The sequence below is a fragment of the Bos mutus genome, chromosome 7 (assembly GCF_027580195.1).
Source record: "Bos mutus isolate GX-2022 chromosome 7, NWIPB_WYAK_1.1, whole genome shotgun sequence".
Classification (NCBI taxonomy): Eukaryota; Metazoa; Chordata; class Mammalia; order Artiodactyla; family Bovidae; genus Bos; species Bos mutus.
The window spans coordinates 56,363,478-56,387,168 of record NC_091623.1 but is presented as its reverse complement, the minus strand read 5'-3'; the positions used below and the strand labels follow the sequence as shown (position 1 = coordinate 56,387,168).

Sequence of the window (23,691 nt, the reverse complement as noted above, 5' to 3'; positions counted from 1 at the left end):
CTCCATCCTCCCAGAAACCCTCCCTTACTCTCAACCCCCTCTCATCTGACCTATCATCAATCCTACTTCTTTTCCTAATTGTATCCTAAATAGGACCACTTTCCTCCACTACTATGGCTGTCAGCCCAGAGTCTCCCAACATTCCTGGCTTGGACCACTGCAACAACCTCCCTGATCTTACGCTCCTATTTCTGATCCCCCTCCATTCCCCTCTCCATCCAGCAGCCAGAAGGGTCTTCCAAAAATAACTGATAGTCCTCTGTCAGAACCTGCTGGTAGCTTCCCATTTCTCTTGGATGACAAGCAAACTCCGCTCTTCAATCTACTGAGCCCTCTTTTCCAGCCCCACCTACCTCCTCCCCTATCTCATCTCAGTGGCCCCAGGGCCTTAGTACAATCTTCTTGCCTTAGGCAAGAAGGCAAGTGATCAGATCAGTTCAGTCACTCAGTCGTGTCCAACTCTTTGCGACCCCATGAATTGAAGCACTCCAGGCCTCCCTGTCCATTACCAACTCCCGGAGTTCACTGAGACTCACGTCCATTGAGTCAGTGATGCCATCCAGCCATCTCATCCTCTGTTGTCCCCTTCTCCTCCTGCCCCCAATCCCTCCCAGCATCAGAGTCTTTTCCAGTGAGTCAGTTCTTCGCATGAGGTGGCCAAAGTACTGGAGTTTCAGCTTTAGCATCATTCCTTTCAAAGAAATCCCAGGGCTGATCTCCCAGTCCAAGGGACTCTCAAGAGTCTTTTCCAACACCACAGTTCAAAAGCATCAATTCTTTGGCGCTCAGCCTTCTTCACAGTCCAACTCTCACATCCATACATGACCACAGGAAAAACCATAGCCTTGACTAGACGGACCTTTGTTGGCAAAGTAATGTCTCTGCTTTTGAATATGCTATCTAGGTTGGTCATAACACGCTCCTAACCACCACTTCTGGGTCTTTGAAAAACTCCTTTAAATGCCATGTGCCTCAGTGTCCTCATTTGCAAAAGGGGAATACTCAGTTATCTGTCTCATGGAGCTGCTGAGAGAATTAAATGAGAGGGCTTCCTTGATGGTCCAGTAATTAAGAATCTGCAGGGAACACAGATTCTATCTTGGTCTGGGAAGATCCCACACAGCACGGAGCAACTAGGTCTGTGTTCCACAACTACTGAGCCAGTGCTCTAGAGCCTGTGAGTCACAACTACTGAAGCCTGTCTGCCTAGAGCCTGTGCTCCATAAGAGAAACTAAAGCAATGAGAAGCCTGTGTACCACAACCAAGTGTAGCCCCTGCTCACTGCAACTAGAGAAAAGCCCACACACAGCAATGAAGACCTAGCATGGCCAAAAGATAAATAAAATTGTTTTAAAAAAAGAATTAAGTGAGAAAATGCAAATGCATAGCACAAGTCTGGACCAGCAGTAGTGCTGAAGTAGCAGTGATTAGATTTACAAAGTCCTTCCACAGGGAAGCTGTCCCCTATTTAAATCAGAAGTCTTGTTATGCTTCTTGAATGCACCATACTCTATAGTTGCTTTTTAAGTGTTTCTGAACTCTGGGAGCTCTGTGAGAACCAAGGCCATGCTAATCTTGCTCCCTGCTGAGACTTGAGCAATCAACACGTGTTTATTGAATGCATAAGCGAGTAACCTCTCCTTTGTCCTGTGGTGTACCTGCAACATGGGCTTTGAAGGATAAGGGGGTAAATCTGGGGAGCAGAAAGGGCAGGCTGCCCACATGGTTTCATATCAGCCTCTGCTATGCACCTGCTAGACATTCAATGTGCCAGAAATCCCACCACTCGTGGGAAAGTTAACTCTAAAAGGGAAGGAAGCAGCATAGACCAGACCGCAGGGTGAGTCCGCCCCGACTGGGGTGGCTAGGTCTGGGGGAACAGAGAGTGGCGACTGCTGGGATGGACCACTATGAGACCTCCTGGGGGAAGCTGCCGCCAGGAGGATATTGTGGAGGGAGCCGGGATAGTAAGGTTCCATTTGTGTGGCTCGCTCGGGCAATGCCCTCCCATCTCCCCAGGAACAGGCTGCACGTTAGAGAAAAAAGAGCAACAGCAGAACCACGACACAGAGCCAGGAGGCAGTGGGAGGATTTTACTAACTGCACAACACACGCTTTCCCAGGCACCTGTGGGTGCCAGCACACCCTTTAGCCATCAGGCCCAAGCAGGGCTTCTTGCTCCTGCACCCACCTGGGACTCTCGCCCGTAGGGAGGGCTGGGCTGACAGTGTCACAGATGGGAGAGCCAGGGTCAGGGTGGGACTTGGAGTTGGAGTCAGGGCTGGGCACAGGATCTGTGTGGGGGCTGGGACCAGATCTGTGGTCAGGGCTAGCCAGGAGGTCGGAATTGGCACTGTGCCCAGGCTTAGGGTCAGAAGACAGGGCAGAATCAGGGCTGGGGCTAGATCCAGAGCCACTGGTGGGTTTGAGGTTGGGATTGGGGAGGGAGCCCAGCCCAGAGCCAGGATCACGGTCAAGGCCAGAGCTAGGGCCAGGGCTGAGCACTGAGACAGCATCCGGACCCAGGAGGGAGGCCTGCCCTGGCCTTAGCATCGAAGCGGGGCTGAGGCCCAGGCCGGCAGCGGCAGCGGCGGCAGCCGCAGCTGCAGCCGCACCCTCGTGCACGCGCTTGTGCTTGGTGAGGCTAGAGGCTTGGCCGAAGGCCTTGCCGCAGAGCTGGCAGCGGTAGGGGCGCTCGCCCGAATGCACATGTAGGTGCTGCAGCAACGCGGAGCTCTGCCCAAAGGCCTTGGAGCAGTGGGGGCAGGCGTAGGGCCGCTCGCCCGTGTGCGTGCGCAGGTGATGCTGCAGGTTGGAGCTCTGGCCAAAGGCCTTGCCGCAGTGGGGACAGCGGTAGGGGCGCTCGGCCGTGTGCGTGCGCTGGTGCTGCAGCAGCGCCGAGCTCTGCCCGAAGGCCTTGCCACATTGCGGGCATGGGTACGGCCTCTCACCCGTGTGCGTGCGCAGGTGCTTCAGCAGCGCCGAGCCCTGCCCGAAGCCCTTGGCGCACACCGGGCACTTGTGCGGCCGCGGGCCGCCGTGCGTGCGCAGGTGCTGCGCCAGCAGCGAGCCATGGCCGAAGGCTTTGCCACACACCGGGCAATGGTGAGGCTTCTCGCCACTGTGGCTGCTGCGGTGCTTGAGCAGTGTGGAGCGCCAACCGAAGGCCTTGCCGCATGCGGCGCACTGGTAGGGCCGCGCGCCAGTGTGGATGCCCCGGTGCTGCGCCAGCGTGGCGCCGTGGCTGAATGATTTGCCGCAGTCGGGGCAGCGGTAGGGCTTCTCGCCGCTGTGCGTGCGGCGGTGCTGGCTCAGCCCCGAGCTGCGGCGGAAGGCTCGCCCGCAGTCGGGGCAGGAGAAGGGCCGGGGCGGGCTGGCAGGTGCAGGGAGCACCGCGGGGGCAGCGGTCAGGACCTCAGGGGTGGCAGGGAGGTCGGAGGAGAGGGAGTCCAGGTCTGGGGAGGCAGTGGGACTGAGGGCGTCGCTGTTAGGGTCGAGGATCAGGGGAACCGGGCCGATGACGTCGGGGTCGTCGAAACTTGAAGACAGGGGGTCGAGATCTTGGGGGTCGGAGTCACGGATCCCCGAGATGGAGCCTGGAGCATCCGCCTCCGCATCCAGAGCCTCGGAGACAGGCTCCAGATCTTCACAGCTGGGGTCCACGTCCTCAGAGACAGCGTGGAGGTCTTCCCGCTCAGGCTCCTGCTTTTCGGAAGCCGGGTCCAGCTCTTCTGGGTCAGGGTCTAGATCTTCTGAGTCTGAGTCAAGCTCTTCATAATCCGGCCTCCTGCCCTTGTGGCCTGGGTTCCTGACTAAGACGGAACGCCTCATCCCTGGTGTGGAAGTACCGGCTTCTGGGGCAGGATCTATGGGGTGAGGGCAGAGGGTGAGTGGAGAGTAGGTTCTGCGGAACCCGGGGTCTCTTCTGGAGCCTGGGCAGGGAAGGGAGAGGGAGTTGGGCTGTACCCCAGATCCCGCTTTGGGGTAAACACACAGATCCTTCTCTTGTCTCGTGCTATAGGGAGACTGCACTGGTTCCTGCCAGGTCAGGGAGAAGAGGGACCCTGGTGGGACAGGGGGAGGGGCCTCCCTTCTCAGCCCCACACCTGGATAGAAGTCAGGGGACCCAGCACTAGAGGTCTCCAGCACCCAGCTCCATGGTTCCGCCCCTCTCTCCATCCTGGGCTCCTCCTCTGGTGGGAAGCTCAGGTCCTGTGGAGGAGAGAGTCCCCTTGACCATGGCCGCTTTGAGGGGAAGAGGGTGGGTGTCTGGGTTCCTGTGCTTGCTCTAAGTACATGGCCTGAATTCCAGTCCCATTGTTGGGGGTGGCATATTTGGGGGTTCCTGGTAGGGAACTTGGCTCACCTCCTAGAGAGGAAACATTGTGATCTCTGAAGCCTGTATCTGTGGGGGATGAGTGTGTGTGTTGGGGGGGTGCAGACAACATCTGGTACTTCTCCTGGGTCACTGGGGGCACGCAGGGAGACCCCTGGCTTGCTTCCGGGGGAAGAGACAACGTGAATTCCAAACTTCATAGTTCTGGGGTATGACTAAGTGTCAAAACACCTATGTTCCGTCTTAGATAGAAGATCCTGAATGCTGATTTCTAAAGGTAGAGTGTGCATGGGAACCCCTGGAGGGGGCAGGGAGACCCATGGACCCATTATCCAGGAGAGTAGGGACAAGTGTCAGTGTACCTGTTTGCCCGACTGGATAGATCCTGAATTCTAACCCCTAGCTTGTTAGTCGCTTAGTCCAGTCCAGCTGTTTGGTATCTCATGGACTGTAACCCACCAGGCTTCTCTGTCCAAGGAATTATCCAGGCAAGAAAACTGGGGTGGGTAGCCAATTCCCTTCTCCAGCGGATCTTCCCCACTCAGGGATCAAACAAGGGTCTCCTGCATTGCAGGCAGATTCTTTACCATTTGAGCCACCAGAAAACCCCTAGCTGCAGGGTAGGCAAAACAACACATTGGGCTTCTCTTTGGTTACTGGAGGGACCCCTGGGCCATCTCCTAGGAGGGAATGATTTGAGTGACTGACTCCATGGCTCAAGCATGGAGATGGTCCTCTCTGGGAAGAAAGATCCTGAATTCTACCTCCATGGCTGGAGGTAGGGAGTGGGACAGAGAAACAAGCTGGGACCCCTTCTGGGGAGCAGGGGGAGCTCAGGATTATCTGAAGGGGAGGTGATGCCCACCCCATGGCTAGGCCTGGGGGGGGAAACAACAAATAGATCTATTATTGGGAGGGGGGTTGAGGTGGGGGTGGGTGGGTGTGCGTTGGGGGGCACTTTGGCTCTCCTTTGGGGGAGGGGGACCTTCTGAGCCACAACCTCAGAACTGGGAGTGGCTACACACAGAAAGAGGCCTGAGTTCCTAGTTCACCTCCTCACATTCCATGATGGAGGGTGGGGGGACAGTGCTGGGTCACCCCTGGATTCCCAGTAGGGGGAAGACCCTTAGATTGGCTCCTGAATTCCCACCTCTGAGCTACAAGTAGCAAGGAGACATAACTGGGGTCCTTCCCTGAGTTCCGGGGGGGCAGGTGGAATCCTGGATCACCTCCTGAGGAAGGGGCTTCCAGTGCTCTGGACCCCAAGACTGGAGAGTGAGGGGAAACACTTGGGGTCCTGGGGGAGGTCCCTCTGGAGGATGGGTCTCCTGAACTCCGGACCCCAGGCTGGAGGGTCTGAGGGAACAATACCTGGGCTCCTGGGGTGGGGGATCCGGATCGCCTCCAGGGGAGGGGGCGTTCTGGACTTACGCCCCCGCCCCCAGCCGAAGGGTGCCCCCCTCCCCTACCTCCCTATTGACGGCGCCCAGCTTGGGCTGGGCCCTCCCCCGGGCCGCAGCGGCGGAACCGGCGCGCTAGGCCCGCAGGTCGCGAGGCCCCCTCCCATCGCGCCTCAGGCTCTGCTCTCCCCGGGCGGGCGGGCGCGCGGGGCGGCGGCGTGGGGTAGGACAGAGGTCGCCCTGGGCCGCGCCCCGCGCTGGGGGCCCCCCGCGCCCGCCCCCCTCATCGCAGCCCCCGCCCGCCCGGCCCGCTCGCGGGGACACTCACCCGGCGCCCCTCTCCCCTGCCCGGCCCGCCGCGCCCGCCGGCGCCCCCGGGGCCCGCAGGAAGCCCCCCGCCCGCCAGCCCCGCCGGCGGCCCCCTCGGCCCTGCGGCCCCGCCAGGCGCTCCCGGGGAGCGAGAGGGGCCGGCCGAGGGCCGCAGCGGGGGCTGCTGGGACTTGTAGTTCGCCTGCGCCCGCCTCGGCCGTCGCCATCGCTGCCCCCGCCCCCCGGGCGAGCCTTTGTCCCGGCCGGGCCACCCGGCCGCGCGGCCGCGCCTTTGTCTGCGCCGGGCTCCGCCCGCGCTGTCCCCGCCGCTGCCTCTCCTCTTCTGCTTCTCTCCCAGCCGCTCTTGATCCCTCTCCGCCCCTGTCTCTCTCTCTCTGTCCCTTCTCTGTTCCTCCGTCCCTTTATTTCCATGTCTTGGCCTCTCTTGTCACTTTCTCTGCCTCCATCCCTCTGTCTCTGCATCCTCCTCCTCTCTCTCCCTGTCTCTGCCTCCAGCCCGTGTCTCCGACTCTGTCTCTCTTTCTCTCTCTCGTTTCCAGGAACACCGAACAGTCTCTGTCTCTTGCAGACGGGAAACACTCATCAGCATAGTTCAGACGCTGAGAATTTACAAACTTGTGGTATCTTTGCTCAGTCCAGCGTTTTCCCTTTAAGACTCCTCCTCCGAGGAAAAGAGCTGGGGATACTCCTCCTCTTTCTCCTCCCAGGGTCATGCAGGGCTGTCACTGGTGGGCTCCCCGTGCCTGTTCCTCCTTTTATAAGCCAGGTCTGGGAAGCAGTCTGGGCATACTTTACCTGGAGATGGAGATCCCTGTGAAGAGGGAATGAAATACAGTCCTGGCAGCTGGCAGCTGGGCTGTGATGTTCTTACCAGAACATAAACAACGGTCTCAGAATATAAACAGTCATCACACAAGGCCGCTCTGTGACTGCGTCTGAGCTGAGATAGACACAAGGACACTCTGCAACCTCAAAAATGAATACATACCCTGTGCCCCCTACTAACGGAGATGACCGCCGCTTCTTCCCAATGACCACCCCACATCCATCCTCCTACATCTAAGAATCACCAAAAGACCCAATCACCAATCTGCTCCCTCAGAGAGCCAGGCTAGAATTGCTTCTGCTCTCAACTCTACTTAAAACTATCCAGCACAAACCTGAATCCTATAAGAAGCCTTTCTGTCCTCCACCTCTCTCCTCTGGAGATACCCTGCTAAGGGGTCTTCCTTGCTGCACAAGCTAAAAAGAACCAAACTTTTTTGACTACCGGTGTGCTTCTGATGGGGCTTTTCTTGGGGCTCAGTGGTAAAGAACCCACCTGCCAATGCAGAAGACATGGGTTCTATTCCTGGGTCATGAAGATCCCCTGGAAAAGGGAATGGCAACCCACTCCAGTATTCTTGTCTGGAGAATCCCATGGACAGAGGAGCCTGGAGGGCTACAGTCCATGGAGTCGCAAAGAGTCAGACATGACTGAGCAACTAAAAACGACAAAACAAGTGCCTCTGATGGTCCTTGGCTGGTGAATTTTGACACCACCTACCCTTGCTTGTAGGTCAGGGCTCCAGGAGACTTTGCTCTTCCTTCTGGAATCTTCTAGATCTGGGCTGAACTTTTGGCCTGAGACCTGCTTTCTACCCCTCTGTGGAGAAGTCCACAGCAGATCTGAGAGACTTGAGACTGCAATTGGATTATGTTCCTGGATCCTTATCCTGCTGGATGATCCCATTACAGTAATACTTGTAAAGACAGCTGTTGTTTCTGTCTGCCTAGTCTCTCTCTCAGCACCTTGTTTTCCCTTTGTGTAGCCCCCACCACTACTCCAGACAGATCTGTGTCTAACACAGCCCTCAGTATCTTGTAATTGAAACTTATCAACCCGAGAACTTCAACCCCCCCACCCCCCAACCCCGGCCACAAAGAATGAAGTCTGGGATGAAGCCATGTAGCTGGAGGATCTCTTTCTTCCTCTGGGATCATGAACTGTTCACAGGATCTCATTCTACCTGCACCCACCTTCCTCAGTTGTGTGGAAGAACAGTCTTCAGACTGAAGTCAATGTGTACCAGGATGTAGAGGTGAGAGTCAGAGAGACAGCCATAGCTATATTGGTTGAGCTCCTCAGTTCAGTTCAGTTCAGTTCACTCAGTCGTTTCCAACTCTTTGCAAGACTGCAGCACGCCAGGCTTCCCTGTCCATTACCAACTCCCTGAGCCTGCTCAAACTCATGTCCAGTGAGTTGGTGATACCATCCAACCTTCTCATCCTTTGTTGTCCCCTTCTCCTCTCACCTTCAATCTTTCCCAGCATCAGAGTCTTTTCCAATAAGTCAGTTCTTCGCATCAGGTGGCCACAGTATTGGAGTTTCAGCTTCAGCATCATTCCTTCCAATGAATATTCAGGACTGATTTCCTTTAGGATGGACTAGTTTGATCTCCTAGCAGTCCAAGGGACTCTCAAGAGTCTTCTCCAACACCGCAGTTCAAAAGCATCATTTTTTTGGCGCTCAGGTTTCTTTACAGTCTAACTCTCACATCCTTACATGGCTACTGGAAAAACCGTAGCTTTGACTAGACAGACCTTTGGTGGCAAAGTAATGTCTCTGCTTTTTAATATGCTGTCTAGGTTGGTCATGGATATAGCCAGGTTGAGTTCCTGGATATAGCCATACCTGAAGCCCTTAGTCTTGTCAGTATCACAAGCCAACCAATTTCTTGGGTATTTGAGCTAGTTTCAGTTCAGTTCAGTTCAGTTCAGTCGCTAGTTTAGTGGGTATCTGTTCTTTGCAGTCATGACAGTCTTGACTAATTTATAAATTAGTTTTGGGAAAGGGAAGGGTATTGAAGGAAATAATGTAAAATGTGAAATTGGCTGAACAAAGGTAAAATAGAGGGTCAGGGCCACCACAGACATATATATTCATTATGAATAGGACTTTGAACATTGTGCTGTGCACAATCTCCTCAGATGTATGTCACACCCTGTAGAAGAGCCTTTTTCAGGAGACTAGACATCTATTATGTAGAAAAATAGCTGATTAAATTGTTGCCTGTTTTATCTTGGCACTCTAACAGGGTGTCACCTGAGACTGTGGCTCAAGTGCCTTTGGAGGAAAACATCGGGATGTTGGAATATCTGGGAGCTTCCATGAAGTCTTCAGCAAGGTCTTATAAGATACATACAAACTCCCTCTATCTGCTGCTTCTTAAAGCAGAGTTAGCACTTCTTTGATTTTGTGAAGTTAGCACTTCTTTGAATTTGGCCTTGGAATACGGAATGAAGCAGGGCAAAGACTAATAGAGTTTTGCCAAGAAAATGCACTGGTCATAGCAAACACCCTCTTCGAACAACACAAGAGAAGACTCTACACATGGACATCACCAAATGGTCAACACCAAAATCAGATTGATTGTATTCTTTGCAGCCAAAGATGGAGAAGCTCTATACAGTCAACAAAAACAAGACCAGGAGCTGACTGTGGCTCAGATCATCAACTCCTTATTGCCAAATTCAGACTTAAATTGAAGAAAGCAGGGAAAACCATTAGACCATTCAGGTATGACCCAAATCAAATCCCTTATGATTACACAGTGGAAGTGAGAAATAGATTTAAGGGACTAGATCTGATAGATCTGATAAAGTCCATGATGAACTACAGACGGAGGTTCGTGACATTGTACAGGAGACAGGGATCAAGACCATCCCCACAGAAAAGAAATGCAAAAAAGCAAAATGGCTGTCTGGGGAGGCCTTACAAATAGCTGTGAAAAGAAGAGAAGTGAAAAGCAAAGGAGAAAAAGAAAGATATAAGTGTCTGAATGCAGAGTTCCAAATAGTAGCAAGGAGAGATAAGAAAGCCTTCCTCAGCAATCAGTGCAAAGAAATAGAGGAAAACAACAGAATGGGAAAGACTAGGGATCTCTTCAAGAAAATTAGAGATACGAAGGGAACATTTCATGCAAAGATGGGCTCGATAAAGGACAGAAATGGTATGGACCTAACAGAAGCAGAAGATATTAAGAAGAGGTGGCAAGAATACACAGAAGAACTGTACAAAAAAGATCTTCACGACCCAGATAATCACAATGCTGTGATCACTCACCTAGAGCCAGACATCCTGGAGTGTGAAGTCAAGTGGGCCTTAGAAAGCATCACTACAAACAAAGCTTGTGGAGCTGATGGGATTCCAGTTGAGCTATTTCAAATCCTGAAAGATGATGCTATGAAAGTGCTTCACTCAATATGCCAGCAAATTTGGAAAACTCAGCAGTGGCCACAGGACTGGAAAAGGTCAGTTTTCATTCCAATCCCAAAGAAAGGCAATGCCAAAGATGCTCAAACTACCGCACAATTGCACTCATCTCACACGCTAGTAAAATAATGCTCAAAATTCTCCAAGCGAGGCTTCAACAATACGTGAACCATGAACTTCCAGATGTACAAGCTGGTTTTAGAAAAGGCAGAGGAACCAGAGATCAAATTGCCAACATCCACTGGATCATCAAAAAAGCAAGAGAGTTCCAAAAAAACATCTATTTCTGCTTTATTGACTATGGCAAAGCCTTTGACTGTGTGGATCACAATAAAGTGTGGAAAATTCTGAAAGAGATGGGAATACCAGACCACCTGACCTGCCTCTTGAGAAACCTATATGAAGGTCAGGAAGCAATAGTTGGAACATGTTGGACATGGAACAACAGACTGGTTCCAAATAGGAAAAGGAGTATGTCAAGGCTGTATATTGTCACCCTACTTATTTAACTTCTATGCAGAGTATATCATGGGAAATGCTGGGCTGGAAGAAGCACAAGCTGGAATCAAGATTGCCAGGAGAAATATCAATAACCTCAGATATGCAGATGATACCACCCTTATGGCAGACAGTGAAGAGGAACTAAAAAGCCTCTTGATGAAAGTGAAAGAGGAGAGTGAAAAAGTTGGCTTAAAGCTCAACATTCAGGAAACGAAGATCATGGCATGTGGTCCCATCACTTCATGGGAAATAGATGGGGAAACAGTGTCAGACTTTATTTTTGGGGGCTCCAAAATCACTGCAGATGGTGACTGCAGCCATGAAAGTAAAAGATGCTTACTCCTTGGAAGAAAAGTTATGACCAACCTAGATAGCATATTGAAAAGCAGAGACATTACTTTGCCAACAAAGGTCCGTCTAGTCAAGGCTATGGTTTTTCCTGTGGTCATGTATGGATGTGAGAGTTGGACTGTGAAGAAAGCTGAGCACCGAAGAATTGATGCTTTTGAGCTGTGGTGTTGGAGAAGACTCTTGAGAGTCCCTTGGACAGCAAGGAGATCCAACCAGTCCATTCTGAAGGAGATCAGCCCTGGGTGTTCTTTGGAAGGAATGATGCTAAAGCTGAAACTCCAGTATTTTGGCCACCTCATGTGAAGAGTTGACTCATTGGAAAAGACTCTGATGCTGGGTTGGATTGGGGGCAGGAGGAGAAGGGGACGACAGAGGATGAGATGGCTGGATGGCATCACCGACTCGATGGACGTGAGTCTGAGTGAACTCTGGGAGTTGGTGATGGACAGGGAGGCCTGGCGTGCTGCGATTCATGGGGTCACAAAGAGTTGGACACGACTGAGTGACCGAACTGAACTGAACTGAACTGATTTTGTGAGATTGCCAGAGCTCAATTCTCTGCCCCAGGCTAAAAAACAAAGTTTCTAGGAATGAGATGGGGAGATAAGGCTGGGATTATCAGAAATCTGGTGGGTACTTTCAAACACTGAACACTGCCTGTTTCTAAAGGCACAATTACCCTCAATGGGACGAGCCTATTGGCTTAGTCTGTCTGCTCTCTAGATTGTAACCTGGGGCAAGATAGATGCTATGGGGATGGGCAGGCACAGGTCTGTTGCTAAGATACAGGATCTACCAAAGTTGGCCTCCAGACTCCAAGATCATGGTGAGGTTTGGAGAACCAAATCATCCGGCCATTCAATCACAGCATCCCATCCTTCTGGACACAGTGATTGGTTTGCAGCTGGACATGTGTCACAAATGGGTCAGTCAGAGTGTTCCTTACTTTCTAATGCAAGACAGCTCTTCCTTTAGGGCCTAACTATTAGGATTTGGGTTTGGTTTTGGTTTTGTTTTTTGCCACTGCTTGAACTGAGAGGCAGTAAGGCAGAAAGCATGCCTGATAAGGAATTGGCAGTCTTGCTAGTTACAGACTTTCTTAAGTCAATAAAATCCCTGTCTGCCTGAGCAGATAGAGATAGGTTTCTGATACTTGAAATAGAAATACCTAAGACCTTAACTTATGGTCTCAGAGTACATCATGAGAAACGCTGGGCTGGAAGAAGCACAAGCTGGAATCAAGATTGCCGGGAGAAATATCAATAACCTCAGATATGCAGAAGACACCACCCTTATGGCAGAAAGTGAAGAGGAACTTTATAAAAAGCCTCTTGATGAAAGTGAAAAAGGAGAGTGAAAAAGTTGGCTTAAAGCTCAACATTCAGGAAACGAAGATCATGGCATGTGGTCCCATCACTTCATGGGAAATAGATGGGGAAACAGTGGAAACAGTGTCAGACTTTTTTTGGGGGGGCTCCAAAATCACTGCAGATGGTGATTGCAGCCATGAAATTAAAAGATGCTTATTCCTTGGAAGGAAAGTTATGACCAACCTAGACAGCATATTCAAAAGCAGAGACATTACTTTGCCAACAAAGGTCTGTCTAGTCAAGGCTATGGTTTTTCCAGTGGTCATGTATGGATGTGAGAGTTGGACTGTGAAGAAAGCTGAATGCCAAAGAATTGATGCTTTTGAACTGTGGTGTTGGAGAAGTCTCTTGCAAGTCCCTTGGACTGCAAGGAGATCCAACCAGTCCATTCTGAAGGAGATCAGCCCTGGGTGTTCTTTGGAAGGAATGATGCTAAAGCTGAAACTCCAGTACTTTGGCCACCTCATGTGAAGAGTTGACTCATTGGAAAAGACTCTGATGCTGGGAGGGATTAGGGGCAGGAGGAGAAGGGGACGACAGAGGATGAGATGGCTGGATGGCATCACCGACTAGATGGACGTGAGTTTGAGTGAACTCCGGGAGTTGGTGACGGACAGGGAGGCCTGGCGTGCTGCGATTCATGGGGTCGCAAAGAGTTGGACATGACTGAGTGCCTGAACTGAAATGAACTGAAAATCTTAACAAAATATAGGCACTGTTCATTGAGCTGCAGCCAAGTGTGACGCCCTGTTTTAAGATGGTATGTGCACATTGTATTGACTCTTTGTAACCCTCCATGAAGGAGGAACTGTTGCTCTCCCCAATTTTTCACATAATGAAAGTGAGGGTGAGAGTATGAAATCATTTGCAGAGGGACAGAAAGAGATAAGTCTGATGCTTAGTGATGAGTACCATTGACCAGAATGTTTTCCTTTAAAAAGTCATCTCTTTGGGGACTTCCCCGGTGATCCAGTGGTTAAGAATGTGCCTTGCAATGCAGGAGATGAGGGTTCAATCCCTGGTCGAGGAACTAAGATCCCCACATGCAGGGGCAACTAGGCCCGAGTGCAGCAACTACTGAGGATGTGTACTCTCGAGCCCGTGCTCCACAACAAGAGAAGCCCCTGCACATTGCAACTAGATAAAAGCCCGAGTCACAACAAAGACCAAGCATAGCCTAAATACAAAAAGAGTCATCTGTTTTCCCATGTTCAAGACTATTTCATTTGGGCTTCCCTGGTAGCTCAGTAGGTAAAAAAAAAAAGCTGCCTGCCAATGCAGGAGACAACGGTTTGATCTCTGGTCTGGAAAGATCCCACATGCCATGGAGCAACTAAACCCATGCATCACAACTATTGAGCCTTTGCTCTAGAGCCTGGGAACTGCAACTACTGAGCCCTCATGCCACAACTATTGAAGCCCAGGAGCTCTAGAGCCTGTGCTCACAACAGGAAAAGTCACCAAAATGAGAAGCTCATGCACTGCAACTAAAGAGTAGCCTCCACTTGCTACAACTAGAGAAAAGCCCAAGCAGCAATAAGGACTGAGCACAGTAAAAAAAAGTAAATACATAAAATTTTTAAAAAGATTATTGTATTCATCTAATTTTATAAGCTCTTTTAGTTTTTATAGTTCATATGACATGCCTTTTTTGGAAAGTATGTGGAATATAGGAGGGATAGACATAAATCCATAACATAAAACCGGAATCATCATAATGTAATTTCTTTCTGTACTGAAGACATTTCGAGTAAAGTTTCTGTTCTTTCCTGGCAACCCATACTGGGGCTTGTCAGTTCCTTGGTTAGAAAATGCTTCACAATGTGCAAAAATCTGCCTCCTTGTAACTCCTACCTCTTATTTCTCATCTGGTGTCTCAGCAGTTTAAACCATTCTTAGAACAAGGCAGAAGCACCCAAAATCCTGCAACTGGAGCTACACAGAACCAAAGCAAAATTTCTGAGCTTCCTGGAAGGCAAGGCAAAGAGGATGAGTCCCTTTGTACGTGCAGTCTGGCCAAGCAGCAGATCGGCTTTACCAGGAGAACATGATTTTGTTGTGGGAATCACTGGAGAATGGGTTTATTGCAGTGGTCCTCAACCAGGGGTAACTTTTCCCCCCAAGGGACACTTGGCAATGTATGGAGACATCTTTGGTTGTCACAACTGGATGGGGGAGGAGGAATGTACTATTGGCACATGGTGGGTAGAGGTCAAGGATGATGCTGGCCAGCCTGCAATGCGTGAGATGGCCTCCAACCACCAAGAATGATCCTATCCAGAATGCCAATAATGCTGACATTGAGAAAGCCTGTTATTATCATGGAGTAATTCACAAAAGTGTCATCTGCATCATTAGTGAAAGCAAACAGAAGAAATGTCTGGCCTGTAGCAGACCTTCTCATGGTCAACGTGGATACCGTGATTGCAGCCAAAAGGACCATCTTGTCCCAGTAGGGCCTCAAACTGGACTCCTCTCCTTCCTGTGGAAATGACAGGCTGGTCTCACAGGACTATTGCCCATGGGGAAAAGACTCCTGGCCAGGCTTGAGGCTGACTCTTAGTGGCCCATTGGATTGGGGGTCTTGTGAAGGTCTGTCTACAGGGTCAGGAAACTACGTTCATTCCCTGAAACCAGATTCTCAACAGCCTGTTGAGGCAGGGCCCAAGCACGGCCACCAAGACCCATCTGATCATTCCAGACAGAGCCAACTTCTCAGTGTTGATTGCACCAGACCTCCAAGATTGTCATGGTGGGTTGCTGTCCAAGGTACTGGTTCTTGACATGTTTGCTAAGCCCTGTCACCCACTGGCTTCAGGGGCCCACCCCAACCTCCTCCTTTCTACCCTTTTCATTCTATCTCTGGCTGAACACCTGCCCCCTTGGACCTGATTATATTCTGATGACTTTTGTTGTTTTTCCCTTTTGACCTGGGGGCCAGTTTCCCAGCCAGCTAGTGCGCCAACCATTCAGCTTCCTGCCTCTGCCCACAACAGGGTAAACTGCTGGCTCATTCTCATGTCCACCCCTTCATGCCCCCTCTGAGCCCCAGCCAGCATTCTCAAGGATTGAAAGCTCCTTCCTCGCATTCTCAAGGATTGAAAGCTCCTTCCTCCCCCTCCTCTCGTTCATCCTTGGAAGGGAAGCTCTCCTTTCTTAACTCCCAGCCACAACCTGACTACTGTGTACATTTCTCAGTTATAACAATCTAATGAGAGAGAGATTGTGTCCAGGTGGTGCTAGTGGTAAAGAACCCATCTGGCAATACAGGAGACATAAGAGACAAAGGTTCAATCCCTGGTTTGGGAAGATCCTCTGGAGGAGGGCATGGCAACCCACTCCAATATTTTTGCTTAGAGAATCCCATGGACAGAGGAGCCTGGCAGGCTATAGTCTATGGGGTCGCAAAAAGTCATACATGACTGAAGCAACTTAGCTCATGGCACACACGCAATGAGAGAGAGCTATTATTTATCTCCATTTTATAGATAAGCAACTAGACGCTCAGAGGGGTCAAATGACCTGCCCAAGAGTACTTTTCAGGACATGGTGGAGTCAGGATTTGGACTCTGTCCACTCAGTTCCAGGAGCCTGTGATCTCAGCCTCATGACACTGCCTCATTCACCCACATCATTCAGAGCTTGTGACAGCAAACTCCTTACATGAATCCAACCACCAAGCCTTTGCACAAACTCGGATGACCTCCCTGCCCAGAGTGGGACAACACCCAGAGTCTGCAAAAGGGCTTCTCCCTGGAGTCATTCTCTCTTGTACATTCTCCCCGACCTCCACCCTTCATCCCGCAAGCCCCCTATCTCCTGGAGGAGGGCATGGCAATCCACTCCAGTATTCTTGCCTGGAAAATTCCATGGACAGAGCCGCCTGATGGGCTACAGTCCATGGGGTTGCACAGAGTCAGACACAACTGAGCACACATGCATGGGTTGCCAAAGCACTGTTTATTGCTGGCTAGGGCACGGGTAGATAGGGGTCTGGGGGGCCCGAGGGTCCACTTTCCGAGCGCTACAGCCCCATTGATGAAGAGAGCCCAGGGGCAAGTGACTCTCCTGGAAGTCGTCCCATCTTAGCACTGCTGGGCCCTGGTACTTGAAGGTAAATTCATCCTTGTTTAGGGTTGAGAAGAAGCGCTGTTGACCCAGTGGGGGCTCCAAGTGGCTATACTTGCACTGTGGAGTCAGGGTGGGGGAGCCTGGCAGGGCAGCCTGGAGGGTGGCTGACCCACCCAGGCCACCCTGGGAACATAAAAGTGTGGGGAGAGACTCAGCCAGGTTTGGCCCATGACTGGGTCCTGGAGAGGTGGGTAAAAGGTTGGAGTGACACAGGAGCTGGATGAGACACCAGTGCAGACCCCTGGAGAGACCCCATAGCCTTGTTGAATTTAGGTGCTTCTGAGCTCACCCTCAGCTTGGAATGTAACTGTGGCTCACCACAGTTGCCCCTGAACTGACCATGATGGGCCCCTGAGCCTTGGATGACCCTAGAGTGACCCTGAGCAGTGAAGTGAAAGTGCTAGTCACACATTTGTATCTGACTCTTTGTGACCCCATGGACTGTAACCCACCAGGCTCCTCTGTCCATGGAATTCTCCAGGCAAGAATACTGGAGTGGGTTGCCATGCCCTCCTCCAGGGGATCTTTCCGACCCAGGAATCCAACCCATGTCTCCTGCCTTGCAGGCAGATTCTTTACCATCTGAGTCACCAGAGAATCCCGACCCTGAGCAGATGTGAGACTAATTCTGATCTGAGAGGTTACCTGGTTAAGGAGATACCCTCTCCTCCCTCACCCGCTGTAGCAGCTCCTTGGTCACAGAGGCTGGAGCTATTCCATGTGGCTTCAGCATCTTCTGGTTCATGGTTAAAAAATCTAGGTCTGGAGATTTGAGCGGGGTGGCTGAGCTGAGGGTCTGAGGGAGGAAAGGCAGAGCCCAGGGGGAAAGGACGCGGGAGACTAAGGATGCAACAAGGGTTCAAGGGCGACACCTGGGTTCCCGCCGAAGTTGTCAGGGGAGGAGGATGCGTTAGGAGGCAGGGAGGGTAAGGGAGCCAGGCGGGGGGACTGAGGTGGCCAGGGGCGGGGCAAAGGCAGAAGATCCGGGGTGAGGGGCTGGTGGGGGGACAGGAAGAGTGCACTAGCTGGTCAAGGGGCGGAGCCAGAGTGTTGCAGAGGAGGAGGAGGGCCAAGAGTCTTGAGAGGGTGGATATGGAGAGGAGAGGAGCCATACCAGAGGGGCGGAGTCATGCAGGGATGGAGGGGGTTGTTGAGAGTCACGATGACGAGAGCATGGGGTTGTTCAGGGTCAGAGCTGGGAATCTTGGCCCAGGGCATGAGATCTAACCCTTCAGGAGGCGGAGCCAGAGTCAGGCAGTGGGCGAGGTGGGATTGGCCGGGGGCGGGACCACAGAGGTAGCAGGGGTAAGGCGGGGCTTCCCAAGATGGGCGGGGCCTCGCTCACCACCGGTGCCCTCTGGCAGGTTGCTGCGCTGCAGGTGGAGGTTGGGCGCTTTCGGCGGCTTTGGCATCCCAGGGGGTAAGTAGTCCGTGCCCATGGAGGTCTGGAAGAACTGTCCGAGCAGCGACGGCTCCCCTAGGGTTATGTGACTCTGCAATGTCTCATGAGGCACGTGGCGGCTGGCTGGCTCGCTCGTTCGCAGGGGCTGTAAGGACCACAGTGCATCTGGGAAGCTCCCCTCGTCATGGATGTCCCAAGGCCAGGGATGAAGCTCAAAAACGGGAGCTGTGTGACCTTGGACGGCTCACACTTTCTTTGGGTCCCACGGATGGCGCTGGGAATTGGTACTGTTATTTCAGTTTACAGACAACCACTGAGGTATGAAGTGGTTAAGTGGCTCGCCCTACATCCCGCAAATAGATCCAGGAGATGCCTATACACATGTCCAGCTCCCTCCCACCTCAGGGCCTTTGCACTTGCTATTATACACTTTGGGAAACAGAGGAAAGCCCGTTTCCCTGACTTGCCCTGCAGCCTTTCGCCTTCCTGCTGACCTGACGGTAGAAGAAGTGTGTGGAGGTGGTGAGGCTCCCCGGACCGGGACACCCATTTCCTTCCAGGATGTGTGACTCAGGAGTCTGGTCGTGGTGAAGAAGGAAAGGTTCTGCCAGTGGCAAAGTAGGTCCTGAGCAACCCTGGGTGGCTGCTGTGGGAATGAGGGGGCAGGGCAGGCAGCCGGATCTCACCTGGCTCCCGGGCATAGAAGTGTTCCCCCTTGGTGGTCCTGTCGTGGAAGAGGCCATCCCCAGGACGGATGTTCACACAGTGGATGTGGGCTGAGGCCTGGGCCTTGTCATACCTGCAGGCAAGGGGATGGGAAGCAGGAGGTGGATCCATCTGATCTGGGCCCTTACAACTCCCAGGAAAAGGGAGGGAGGGACAAGCTCCCCAATAGCCAAGCTGTGGGGTGCTAATTGTGAGTGATCTGGCACAATAGTGGGCCTTGCCTGTGGGTGATGGAGACTTCAAGGGCACAGTGTTGGCCCTAGAGACTTAGGTGACCCACCCCACGTCACCCTGTCTTGATAGAAAAGGCCATGGTTCCTTTGTACCTGTCCGGGGGCAGATCCGGAGGCCCGTAGGCTTGTTTCTGCTCCGTGCACATGGGCCTGTAGCCAGTCTTGAAGTCTCCCAGTTCTATGCTGGAGGAGGCCTGTGGGTGGACAGGAGTGGGGAGGGCAAGACCACCCAGCCCCCCTCACTGCTCCTCCGCCTGACCCCCACCCGCAGCACCAGCCCGGTCTCAATTTACCCTCTTACACGGCAAGGCAGGTGGGCCTGGCAGGGCCTGGAACTGTCTCTGGTAGGAGGTGCTGTCATCCTGTCTCTTGTGCTCCCACTGGAGGGGATTGGGCCCACCTGAGGATGAGCAAGAGGAGAGAGAATGGGATCAATTCTTGGCAGCTTCAGGACCACTGGGATTCTATTCCTCACCTGGGAAGGGCAGGTGGGCAGTCCAGACTAGCTTAGCCAAAGGCCTATCTGGAAAACATCAAAAATAATAAGAAGTAGGAACTTTCACGGGCTTCCCTGGTGGTTCAGTGGTAGACAGTCCACCTGCAATGCAGGAGCCGCAGGTGAAGCAGGTTGGATCTCTGGGCTGATCCCCTGAAGAACCACTCCAGTATTCTTGCCTGGAGAATCCCATGGAGACAGGAGCCTGGTGGGCTACAGTCCATGGGGTGACTCCCAATGCAGGGGGCCTGGGTTCGTTTGATCTCTGGTCAGGGAACTAGACCCCCCATGCCACAATGAAGATCAAAGATCCCTCGGGCCAAAACTAAGACCCAGTACAGCTATATATATTTAAAATGACAACAAGGGAGTTCCCTGATGGCCTAGTGGTTAGGATTCCAGGTTGTCACTGCTGTGACCCAGGTTCAGTCTCTGGTCAGGAGCTGAGATCGCACAAGCTATATGTTCCTGAGTCACAGAATTGGAAAAATCATACAAATGACAACGACCCTTTGTTGCTATCTGGCAGGCACGTCCAGCACTCGGGGCTCTTTTGGCTTCACCAGTAACTATAAAACTGGTTGTCACACCCACTTTGCAGATGAGTAAACTGAGGCTGGAAGAGGTTGTCTCCCTTAGAGTTACACAACTACTGAGGTGTCAGGGCTGGGTGGTAGAGATGGAGGACACTTAGCATATTTGTTTAACCCCAAACCAGCTTCATGACTCTGCCCACAGCAAAGCACCCTGGAGAGCTTCGGGAGATGTGCCCATTCTGTGAATGCAGAAACTGAGGCTCAAGGAGGTTCCAGGGTTTCTCAGCCTCTGCGCTGTTGACATTTGACGCGAAAGTGTTAATCGCAAGTGTTAATCGCTCGGTTGTGTTCCACTCTTTGCGACTCCATGGACAGTAGCCCTCCAGGCTCCTCTGTCCATAGGGTTTTCCAGGCAAGAATGCAGGAGTGGGTTGCAATTCCCTTCTCTGGGGTATCTTTCTGACCCAGGGATCGAACCGGCGTCTCCTGGATTGGCAGGCAGATTCTTAACCAACTGAGCCACCAGGGAAGCCAACATCTGGAAAATTCTTTACTGTGGGGAGCTCCCCTATGCGTGGTAAGATGTTTAGTAGCATCCCTGGCTTCCATCAACTCCCTGACAGTAGTATTCTCTCCTTCCCGTCGTAAAGACAAAAAGACGATCATCAGACACTGCCAGGTGTCCACTGGGGGCGAGGAGCAGAATCCCTGTTCGCCGCGAGAATAAGTGTGTCGGTGAAATTGCCTAGGGCGCCGCGGCGCGCACTCACAGAGGCGGCAGGCAGGCTCGCGGGGCTTTAGGCAAAGGTCGTGGAGCGGGAAGAACTCCCGGTACGTGGTGGACGGGATGCGCAGCTTGTCTGGGTCGCCCGACGGCAGCGAGTCGCGGTCGAAGATGAGGCGCGCCCCGCGGATCTGTTCGCGAGCGCGCTCCGGCGGCTCTGGCCAGCCGTAGTCGCCGCGCGCGGTGGAGAGGCCGGTGCGTGCGCGCGCTTCCGCGTGCACGTGCAGGTGACTGGCTTGCATGGCGAGTGTGCGCTCCCGCGCCAGTTCCCGCTCCTGCTCCCTCAACAGCATAGGTGGCGGGGGCTCATAGGCGCAGCGCGTCTCCGACAGCCGCTCCTGGCCCGCCCAGCGCGCATCCTTTTGGAAGAGGGATGCGCAGGGCGGCGGCGGGCACAGCGGCCCACGGATAGCGCTCGAGTAGGCGGGAAAGTCCCGGTGCGATGTGGACTGCTTGGCGTCCGCGTGCAGCCGCGGGTCCGGCCCCAGCGCGAAGTGCGAGGCCTTGAGGAAGTCCAGCCGGGACACTGGGCACGGCAGGAGGGCTCCCGCGGCCATAGCGGGGGGAGGTGCCACCTGCGAGGAGGCGGAGACAGGAATGAGCAGGTCCCACAGTGGGCTCGGGGTTGGAGACATCAAGTAACAGGTTTAAGGATTTTACTGGCGGTCCAGTGGTCAGGACTCCTAGCTTTCACTTCCAGGGACCAGGGTTCAACCCTGATCCGGGAACTGAGATCCCGCAAGCCCTGTGGTGCAGCCCTCACCCCCGCCTAAAAGAAACAGGTGTAGCCCTGTTTGCCTGCCCGCAGGGAAAGTAGAGATAGAAGTAATCACTTATTTGGCATTTAGAGTGTGCCAGGCACGGTTCTAGAGGGGGTTCATCAACAGACCTAGAGCCCTATCTTTGTGGAGATGTATTGTATTGTGGAACATACAATAATGAATAAATGTAATCACATCAATTGCAGAGTAAGTTACGAGGTGGTTAAGTGCCTTGGGGGGGAAAAGTCACATGGTGTAAAGGATAGGGTTTGGGCTAGAAGCCTTGTTGTTTTACATAGTCAGGAAAGGCATTCCTTGGTGGTGCAGTGGATAAGAATCCACCTGCCATTGCAGGCAACATGGGTTCGATCCCTGGTCTGGGAAGATTCCATATGCTGCAGATCACTTAAGCCCGTGGGAGCCACAACTACCAAAGCCCACACCCTAGGAGCCCATGCACCACAAGAGAAGCCAGGGCACTGAGAAACACACACAGTGAAGAGTAGCTCCCTGCTTGCCACAGTTAGAGAAAGCCCACGTACAGCAACAAGGAACCAGTGCAGTCATAAATAAATAAATAAATAAATTTTAAAATAAGTCAGGGAGGCATCACTAAGATGATAGTTGAGCAAAGACCTGGAAAGAGGGGCAGTGGGGCATTTGGGTATTGGGGGTGGGTAAAAGAAATAGAGGAAAACAACAGAATGGGAAAGACTAGAGATCTCTTCAAGAAAATAAGAGATACCAAGGGAACATTTCATGCAAAGATGGGCTCGATAAAGGACAGAAATGGTATGGACCTAACAGAAGCAGAAGATATTAAGAAGAGATGGCAAGAATACACAGAAGAACTGTACAAAAAAGATCTTCACGACCCAGATAATCACGATGGTGTGATCACTCACCTAGAGCCAGACATCCTGGAGTGTGAAGTCAAGCGGGCATCACTACGAACAAAGCTAGTGGAGCTGATGGGATTCCAGTTGAGCTATTCCAAATCCTGAAAGATGATGCTGTGAAAGTGCTGCACTCAATATGCCAGCAAATTTGGAAAACTCAGCAGTGGCCACAGGACTGGAAAAGGTCAGTTTTCATTCCAATCCCAAAGAAAGGCAATGCCAAAGAATGCTTAAACTACCGAACAGTTGCACTCATCTCACACGCTAGTAAAATAATGCTCAAAATTCTCCAAGCGAGGCTTCAACAATATGTGAACTGTGAACTTCCTGATGTTCAAGCTGGTTTTAGAAAAGGCAGGGGAACCAGAGATCAAATTGCCAACATCTGCTGGATCATGGAAAAAGCAAGAGAGTTCCAGAAAAACATCTATTTCTGCTTTATTGATTATGCCAAAGCCTTTGACTGTGTGGATCACAATAAACTGTGGAAAATTCTGAAAGAGATGGGAATACCAGACCACCTGACCTGCCTCTTGAGAAATCTGTATGCAGGTCAGGAAGCAACAGTTAGAACTGGACATGGAACAACAGACTTGTTCCAAATAGGAAAAGGAGTATGTCAAGGCTGTATATTGTCACCCTGCTTATTTAACTTCTATGCAGAGTACATCATGAGAAATCCTGGGCTGGAAGAAGCATAAGCTGGAATCAAGATTGCCGGGAGAAATATCAATAACCTCAGATATGCAGATGATACCACCCTTACGGCAGAAAGTGAAGAGGAACTAAAAAGCCTCTTGATGAAAGTGAAAGAGGAGAGTGAAAAAGTTGGCTTAAAGCTCAACATTCAGGAAACGAAGATCATGGCATGTGGTCCCATCACTTCATGGGAAATAGATGGGAAACAGTGGAAACAGTGTCAGACTTTATTTTTTGGGGCTCCAAAATCACTGCAGATGGTGACTGCAGCCATGAAATTAAAAGACATTTACTCCTTGGAAGGAAAGTTATGACCAACCTAGACAGCATATTCAAAAGCAGAGACGTTACTTTGCCAACAAAGGTTCGTCTAGTCAAGGCTATGGTTTTTCCTGTGGTCATGTATGGATGTGAGAGTTGGACTGTGAAGAAAGCTGAGTGCCGAAGAATTGATACTTTTGAGCTGTGGTGTTGGAGAAG

The 23,691-nt window shown here is 52.0% G+C and overlaps 2 protein-coding genes across 6 annotated transcripts; both read right to left on the bottom strand.

Moving 5' to 3' along the window:
• Window positions 1-2,074: 2,074 nt before the first annotated feature.
• Window positions 2,075-6,990, bottom strand: ZNF358 (zinc finger protein 358). 5 transcript variants are annotated; one of them, XM_070373717.1, is made up of 3 exons: window positions 6,863-6,881; window positions 4,108-4,213; window positions 2,075-3,867 (listed from the first exon to the last, which is right to left on the bottom strand). In XM_070373717.1, exons 2-3 carry the CDS (start codon window positions 4,178-4,180, stop codon window positions 2,150-2,152), a joined length of 1,791 nt encoding a protein of 596 aa, XP_070229818.1. In that variant the 5' UTR covers window positions 4,181-4,213; window positions 6,863-6,881; the 3' UTR covers window positions 2,075-2,149. The 5 variants fall into 5 exon arrangements, with proteins under 5 accessions (XP_070229818.1, XP_070229819.1, XP_070229817.1 ...); XM_070373718.1 differs by lacking the exon at window positions 6,863-6,881 and adding an exon at window positions 6,683-6,701; XM_070373716.1 differs by lacking the exon at window positions 6,863-6,881 and adding an exon at window positions 6,066-6,198.
• Window positions 6,991-16,504: 9,514 nt separating this feature from the next.
• Window positions 16,505-21,442, bottom strand: SAXO5 (stabilizer of axonemal microtubules 5). Its single transcript, XM_070373726.1, has 8 exons — window positions 20,839-21,442; window positions 19,330-19,436; window positions 19,130-19,230; window positions 18,764-18,876; window positions 18,572-18,681; window positions 18,021-18,222; window positions 17,352-17,437; window positions 16,505-16,732 (listed from the first exon to the last, which is right to left on the bottom strand). The coding sequence occupies exons 1-8, from the start codon at window positions 21,407-21,409 to the stop codon at window positions 16,505-16,507; spliced, it is 1,518 nt and encodes a 505-aa protein (XP_070229827.1). The 5' UTR covers window positions 21,410-21,442.
• Window positions 21,443-23,691: the final 2,249 nt, after the last annotated feature.